The 8,187-nt window shown below is 46.0% G+C and overlaps 1 protein-coding gene across 1 annotated transcript; it reads right to left on the reverse strand.

The window, feature by feature from the left end:
- Positions 1 to 2,799: 2,799 nt before the first annotated feature.
- On the reverse strand, positions 2,800 to 7,932 carry Cdkn1b (cyclin dependent kinase inhibitor 1B). The gene is made up of 4 exons (XM_021165634.3): positions 7,795 to 7,932; positions 6,951 to 7,464; positions 6,265 to 6,392; positions 2,800 to 4,110 (listed from the first exon to the last, which is right to left on the reverse strand). The coding sequence occupies exons 2-3, from the start codon at positions 7,423 to 7,425 to the stop codon at positions 6,274 to 6,276; spliced, it is 594 nt and encodes a 197-aa protein (XP_021021293.1). The 5' UTR covers positions 7,426 to 7,464; positions 7,795 to 7,932; the 3' UTR covers positions 2,800 to 4,110; positions 6,265 to 6,273.
- Between the last annotated feature and the right edge of the window lie 255 nt (positions 7,933 to 8,187).

Consider the following 8,187-nt stretch of genomic DNA (forward strand, 5'->3'; position numbering starts at 1 on the left):
GATGCAATCCCCCGGCCGGCGCCCGAACCGCGCGCCCTTCTCCCGGCCTTTTTCTTAACGTTCCTTTTAGAGGCGCGTCGAGGTTTCGCGCCCAAAGCATGGTTAAGGGGTTTTTCTTTTGTTTTATTTTTTTAAGATTTCCTAATTTCTGGTTCCTACCTCTGCTGAGTCCTTATATATGATAAGTCTGTGACTTGGATGGAGGCCCGAGGGACTTGAGTGTACGTGGAAATAGTGCACTTTCGGTTCTCCGGGATCTGCCTGTGGCTGACCCCACCCTATTACAACCCCACGCGAGTGAAATAAGGGAGATGACCCCATAGGTTTCTAAGTAGGATCCATGGCCCTTTTACCCCTCAGCGTCCTTTGCAAGGTTTCTTTTTTGCTTTATTTTTATTATTTTTTAAAGCCGGGGGGGGGGGCAGGAGTAGGGTGTGGCTCAGGTGAAAGATGGCAAATGAAAAAGAATCCATGCTCTGAAAAACAGATCAGGGATCCTAAGTGGACTTCTAAACAAAACACCTTTTAGTTCAAAGCGCTAGAAGAGCAATCGTGTTTTCTGGTGATGATGGTGTAATGGCGAAGGCAGAGTTCTCTGGCTCCCAGGAAAGGTCGCTCGGTGCGGCCAGGGCGGTGGGCACACAGTGGCCTGAAAGGCCGACTGCCTGCTCCCTCCCACTAGTGAATGTCCATAGTCCCCCAATCTAACCCATCACGGCCCCCTCCCCAAATCCTTATTTCCCCCAGTTCTTCCTTGCCCAGGTCTGCGGTTCTGGACAGCCAAGGATGCAATGGTGGGGGGCACTTTGCAAGCAGGGTGAAGGGCAGGGGTTATCCCCGAAAGCGGCAGTGGTACTCCACAGTTACGCGCGCTTCGGTGACCGTCGCTCAGCCGCCAGCGAGCCGGGAAGGCTTTCGAAATCCGCGGGGCTGCGGATCATTGGAGCCCTGCGGTAGGGGTGGGAGCGGGCTGCTGCCCTGGAGGGTCCACGAACTCCGGGAAATTGGTCCCTTCGGGCAAGTCCCCCAGAGCTCAGTGGGCGGCGGGGTGTCCTCTGGGAAGGGTCGTGGTCCTTCCATAGTCATTTTCTTCGTCTGGAGGATCGATGGTGAGGAAGGAAGGTTGCTAAGAAGTAACCCAGCCGGGCTGCGCGGATAGAGGCGCGGCCGCTTTCTGCGGCCTGCGGGCGCCCGGGGCGCGGGAACTGCGCGCAGCCACCCTGGCAGTGCGGGACTTGCAAGTAGCCGGCGACATTAAAGACTTTTGGTCTTGAGGCGCCAGCCAGCCGGACCAGCAGTTGCCACAGTGAGCGGGCGGGATCGGGGCTGCGGGACAGTTGGGGAGACTATCGGGCCGTGACAAGGGTAGTGGGGTAGCGGGTAGCTGACGCCGGCGGCCGCAAACCCGCAAAGGGACGTTCGCGGCGGGCGCAGGAGTCCAGGTCCCGGGAAAAGGACCATTTGAACCATAGATTGTATGTGGAGGCTTGACACAGGCGTTCGGAGGATGGAGGGCACGGTAACTTGGGCGGGGGGGGATGCGTTCCTGTGGACGTGCCTGGCGCAGAGAGCATCCACCTCTTCCCGGTCCACCATTCCTAAAATGCAATCTCTCAAAATTCATATAAAAAAACAAAACAAAACAAAACAAAACAAAAAAAGCTATGAAAGGAAAATGAGGTTTGTGGAGCAACAGAGGTGTTTTCCCAATTTGGATTGACTTTCTGACTCTTGGTCCTCCTGCAAGCCACCCTTTATATTATGTTTTAAACAGAACCACAAAAACACCTTTAGTCTTTAATTAAAATAATACCTACTTGAAGGACTTGGCCCAGCGACCAAAAGATCATTTTCCCATCCCGCACAGGAAGAAAAACCAACTCTTGCTTTATTTAAAAAAAAAAGAAAGAAAACAAAAGAACAAACAAAACCCTAGTAAAAAATGCTAGAACTACCTTGTTTATAATCCCTTTTGGGTATGGTGATATAAATGGTAGTATTTCAATGAATAATTTAAACCCAAATTTGGATTTTTCACAATTTACCCATAAATTTTCTTGTAATTTACTTTCTACCTTAACCACATTTTTAAAATAAGAGTGTTATTTAGAGAATTATTTCTGAACAACCTGGCTTTAAAAATGCCCATTTCTGTATTTTTTAAGGAAAAAAATTATGCATCTCTGCTGAGCAGATATGAAGACACAAGACTCTGTTTTAGTATTTTAACTTATTTTTCGGATGAATTTAACTATTATATAAATATTCAAAATTTGAAGAATTTATGTATGACCAATTTCATTTAACCTACGAGTATGGAAAAAACTTGGTTCTTAAGGATTTGTGTGTTGGGCTACTGTGGACAGGGCTGGTAGGGTGGGAGTAAGGACATTGATTTTCATCGCCACTTCAAAAGTGTAAATAGAGAATCTAGAGAAGTCGTTCCATCACTTTCATTTTCAGTACTGCAGATGTGTGATCAGACTACACTTATGTAAGCCCCCCCCCCTTTTTGGTTCTCACACACTCATATCCTAGAAAACATAAATATTTTAACTAAATGGGGACTGCTGACAGTCTTACATGAAAATGTGGCTTTTCCTCTTTCCAGTAAGCCTTGCCTACCCATATAGGACTAAGATGAAAATGGCCACAAAGAATATTCACATCCCCCACCCCACCCCCATCACCCACCCCCCCACACAAATCATCGGACTGAAATGTTGTAGATATTTCCCTTCCCATTGTATCTGGAGCATGCCAGGCTGACTAGCTCAGGCTCAGTAAAGCACAGGACAGTTGCACTCAATAAATAACTACGGAAGTTTTCTTTATTGATTGCTTGATGTGTAACAATAATTGGCATCTTTTTCACACATTACAAAAATTATACTTGGCTCAGTATGCAACCTTTTAAGCACAGCCATGCTATTTAACAAGGGGGGGGGCAGGGCTAGTCCAATACAGCATGGGGGGGGGTACTAGTCTACCCAATACAGCATTTACAAATGCACAAAACATGCCACTTTGGCTTGTATATTGTCTAGATTAAAAAAAAAATCTCTTTTTAACATAAATAAGTTAGTATAATTTTCAGTGTCTTTACAGAGTTATATACACAGGCACACTTCCAAGTTTTTCTCATACACAGGCAATGAAGAAACGCTGTTTAAAGATGTAGTATCCATTTCACTTACTCTACAAGTGTCCTTTTTTTTCCTTAAAAAAAAAAAAAAAAAAAAAAAACTTTCCTTGGGGGCAAATTAACAAGTAGGGTGAGAAACTTTGAATTAAAAATTATTTCATTATTTGTGTAAAGTTACAGACTTCTAAAAATATCCAAGGATTTAGGATTATGTTCACTGTGAAAAAAAGAAATAAGAATTTTCCTTATCAAATATGACCTGAGATAATCAAATCTAAGAATTCAGAATTCCCTATCATGCACCCCAGATTTTTGCCCAGTGTTACCTGGGGTAATTACTGCTGAACAATAAACTGGTAAATTCCAATTTAAAAAAAAAAAAATTAAGCCATTTCTTGCTCTATAACAGACTCTTCAGAACCTCCAAGTGAGAATAAGCTTCATGTAGAAATAAATAGCAACCATCTGTAGCAATTATTCAAATTTTGATTATTTTAAAAATAAAGGATCCATTCTTACCGAAAGGGACACTACATCTTTAAAGAAAGGAATTCAAACCCTTCCCCCCACCCAGGTTGCTTCTCTTTATGCAAGTCAAATATTTTTCTCCTTGCTACAAATTGAAGCAAGTTCTTCACCCCCCCATGCTGACTCCTCAGCCCCACCCTGCCCTCCCATCCCTAATGTTTATGTGCTACAGAGTAAAAGATAAAAACTATATACACAGGTAGTACAATGAAGCAAATAAGGAACAACCTAATTGCGCAATGCTACATCCAATGCTTTTAGAGGCAGATGGTTTAAGAGTGCCTAAAATTTTTAGTGTTATTGTTTTTGCTTTCTCAGTGCTTATACAGGATGTCCATTCAATGGAGTCAGCGATATGTATTTAAATTTTTTCATGTATATCTTCCTTGCTTCATAAAGCAGTGATGTATCTAATAAACAAGGAAATATTCTTAATTCTGCAAAAGAAACAAAAGAATTAGGGAGAAGACACTAGAGTAACATTGCCAAAGTACAGAAATTATTTTGTTACTAGCTTAGTTAACCAATACTTCAGTGATGATGGATAAATACAGGCACTAAAGGTCTGAAGACTACAGGTATCTCCAATCCTATTCTTGCTGGATTTTTGTTCTGCTTTGTGTGGTATTAGAGTCAGGGTCCTTAACAAGTGGGCAATTTTGTGAAACCCTCCCATGCCCCAGGGGACATTTGGAAATGTCTAAGAGACATTTCTGATTGTCACAGCTTCGGGAAGAAGATTGCTACTGGCATCTTGTGGGGGAGGCCAGAGATAATGCCAAACATTCTAAAATGCACAGGACTGCCTACCACAACAAAGAATAATTTGGCTCAAAATGTCAACAGTGCAGAGGTTGAGAAACTCGCTCTATAAAATCTGGGTCAAAGAGGGTGAGAAAGAAAAGAGATTCAGGAACCCACTTCAGAGTAGCATATTTTCGTAATCTTGAAAAATACCTGGAAATGCAATTATAAAATTATTCCTCCCCACCAAGTCGAGGAATGCTTACAAAATTGCAATTTCTCACTCATATGCAGCATATCTGCATGAGTGCTTTTGACTAGAGTCTTATGGTTGCTTGGCTAATAAATGCCTCTTTATCAGAACAGGCCAGGTAAAAATCCAGGCGGCTCATCTGAAAAGCTAGGCCAAAAGCCACAGAAAGCAACTAAAGCTACAGGTGTGATGGCTAGTTAGCAAGAACTCCCATCCAATTCGACAACTTTATAGAGGGTATAATACGGAAAGTGACTCTAATGGCCATTTTCCATCTCTGAAAAAATGCTACGTCTGTAGAAGGTATATCATGATTTTATGATTTATAAACACAACAAGCTGGAACCCTGTGTCATCTCTATATTCCTTCATTTATTTTTAAATTTCAATAAATGAGGACCTGAAAAGTTAATAATAAACTGTTAAGATCTATTTGTATGCTGGGTTATAAGTGGGCTTTAGAAATAGAGACTGCTGGTTTTCTTCATAAGGAGCTTATAAACTATTATAAGTAGTTAGAGCATATGAATAGTCAATCTATGTAAATTTAGGGGCTGGGTTACTCTAATTAGGTAAGTGGGGTGATGAGATTTTTGACACATGGAAAAATCCACACTTGTGTTGGACCTTCTCAGTTGGTCCTAACATCTACTATCCATTTCCCCTATAAACATCCAAACCATCCTGTTCCAGCAAATTAGCATACGGTGCTGACGTGTGGGAAGGCTGCTTCCTCTAGCTGTTCACTTAACTTCTGCTTTGTAACCTCAGGGTTAAAATCAATTCTGTGGGAGCATTAGTACTTCTGAACTTTCCATTCTATTTTTTTTTAAGTATGAAGTTCCTTTCTCACTCTCCAAAATTTATCAGCATACAAGGCACAACTTAAAAAAAAAAAAAAAAAAGTACCCAGAGGTGATGGCACACCCCTCTAATCTCAGCACTCAGGAGGCAGAGACAGAACAGATCTCTGAGTTCGAAGCCAGCCAGGTCTACAGAGCAATCCCCAGAACAGCCTGAGCTGTTTGTTACACAGAGAAACCCTATCTCAAAAAAACAAAAACCAGAACAAAAGCAAAAGATAAAAAGAACTCAAGCCACGGCGGCTCTATTCACACTCCTAACCAAATGTGCACTATGGGTACCTAGTTTTTCTCTTAAGAACATACATGTAAGTATATATTTGCCATTTTTCAACAGTTCAAATGGTTCAAAATAGGTTATTGGCTCAAAACGAACCTCTGGGAAATGGGTTCTCATGAACTGAGACTGGAAAGGAAAACTGTCATTCCCAGCCTAAGTTTTAGTGGGATTCATAAAGATACGACCGTCCCTATCCTTTGGGGTCTTGGTGGCAAGTTCTTGCTTGGGAACCTCATTCTGGTTCCACTTTAAGGTAAATATCTTGGGATGCAAATACTGCATTATAGTCCCCTCGAGTGATTCCAGCCTTCCCCAGTGTTAATTTTTTCGATCAAGGAAAGTAATTCCTCCTGGCAGGCAACTAATCTACCAGCAGTCCTGGGGTCTGCAGCCCCCCGGGGAGCGCAGCCCAGCTGGGGTGTCAGTTTTGTGCTCTTCCTCATTAACCCACCCGAGCTGTTTACGTCTGGCGTCGAAGGCCTGGCTTCTTGGGCGTCTGCTCCACAGTGCCAGCGTTCGGGGAACCGTCTGAAACATTTTCTTCTGTTCTGTTGGCCCTTTTGTTTTGCGAAGAAGAATCTAAGAGGGGGGCAAGGGGAAATTTTCAAGAGAACACACACAAACCATCTTTATTATCGACAACAATGGCTGACAGAAGTTGGCCCAAGGGATGAACAACCCACTCACTACCTCCACCCACGACCCCTGGACCCGTCATCCCCGGTAGCATCTAAGGACACAAAATAAGGTTGTTCCCACTAACACAAGGAGTATTCTATACCCCACGTCTCTTACCCGCCGCCCCCTCCCCCCCCCCCCCCCCAGCCAAGGAGGAGGCAGTTGGTAAACATCCGAACTTTTGTCACGTATCTACAGCTGGCTAGAGGGGAGGAACTGTGATGCGTTCGGCTGGGGAAGTTATCACATCTTACTATCTCCGGCTTCTGACTTCAAAATCATAAACAGGGCAAGCAGTCGGATAGGAGGTATTTCAAACTTAAGCTTCAAACAAGCTCGATTTCCCAGAGCTAAAGCAGAACACGCTGGAGAAAGCAAGTGAACAGGGTCTAGAGCAAAGAGGCGCTTACGGAGGGAGACAGACAGACAGACATTTTAAGTTTTCCAAAGAGTCACTACCTTCTGCAGCAGGTCGCTTCCTCATCCCTGGACACTGCTCCGCTAACCCAGCCGGATTGTCTGACGAGTCAGGCATTTGGTCCACCAAATGCCGGTCCTCAGAGTTTGCCTGAGACCCAATTAAAGGCACCGCCTGGCGGCTCCCGCTGACATCCTGGCTCTCCTGCGCCAGCACCTTGCAGGCGCTCTTGGGGGGGCGCGGGGGCCTGTAGTAGAACTCGGGCAAGCTGCCCCTCTCCACCTCCTGCCACTCGTATCTGCCCTCCAGGGGCTTATGATTCTGAAAGTCGAAATTCCACTTGCGCTGACTCGCTTCTTCCATATCCCGGCAGTGCTTCTCCAAGTCCCGGGTTAGTTCTTCATGATTGACCGGGCCGAAGAGGTTTCTGCAGGCGGAAGGCTTGGGGTGCTCCGCTTGTCTGGCGTCCATCCGCTCCAGGCTCGGGCTCCCGTTAGACACTCTTACGTTTGACATCTTCCTCCCCGGGCGGGTGTGGACCACCGCCTCGCCTCTCTCCGGAAAAAAAGAAAAATGAAATAAACAACAAAACCGAACAAAAGCGAAACGCCACGGACGGAGCGCAAAACCCTCTTCGAAGTTCTACGACTGCACACAGACAGTCAAATAGAGCAGAGCCAGGCGAGCGACCGCCCGAGCCGCAGTAGCGCGCAGGTCTGGGGTAGAGAGGCGCAGGGACACCCCGGCCGCGCAGCTCGAGGCTTCAGTGATCAAGTGTACTGGAGGGCGGGGAAGGGAGGGGAGGAGGCAGGAGGAGGTGGCAAACAGTCGGAGCGTAGGCTGGGGCGAGCCCGTGGGTCCCGCGAACGCAGCCCCTCTCCAAACCTTGCCGCCGCGCGAGTCTCGGAGCCGCGAGTGAGTCGGGACAAGGGATGAGGGGGGAAAAACACCCCAAAAGCACGAGCCCCCCTCCTTTTTTAGTTGCCCAATATGGCGGTGGAAGGGAGGCTGACGAAGAAGAAGATGATTGACACTGCAAGTCTATTTAAACAGAGGAGGAGCTCCATTGGTCTCGGCTCCCGGAGCCGCTCCGCCCAGGCTGACGAGCGCGCTCTTAAGGTGGCCCCGGGCGCGGCGCCGCCGCCTCTCCGCGCTCCCGAGCGCGCCGCCTCCCCGTATCGCCGCCAGGACATTGGCTGGTCGCGTGACTACTCGGAGGTGCACGACTGCCAACAAACCTGCTCTGGCTGGCCCCGGAGAAATTAAAAATAAGACAAA

This window comes from Mus caroli, unplaced genomic scaffold, assembly GCF_978045245.1.
Source record: "Mus caroli unplaced genomic scaffold, Mus_caroli_1 scaffold_7, whole genome shotgun sequence".
Lineage (NCBI taxonomy): Eukaryota > Metazoa > Chordata > Mammalia > Rodentia > Muridae > Mus > Mus caroli.

Coding starts and splice junctions, on each gene's coding strand:
- Cdkn1b (XM_021165634.3), bottom strand. CDS start 7,425: ATGTCAAACGTAAGAGTGTCTAACGGGAGCCCGAGCCTGGAGCGGATG. Junction 6,393..6,950: donor GAAGCGACCTGCTGCAGAAG/GTAGTGACTCTT, acceptor CCCCCCTCTTAG/ATTCTTCTTCGCAAAACAAA.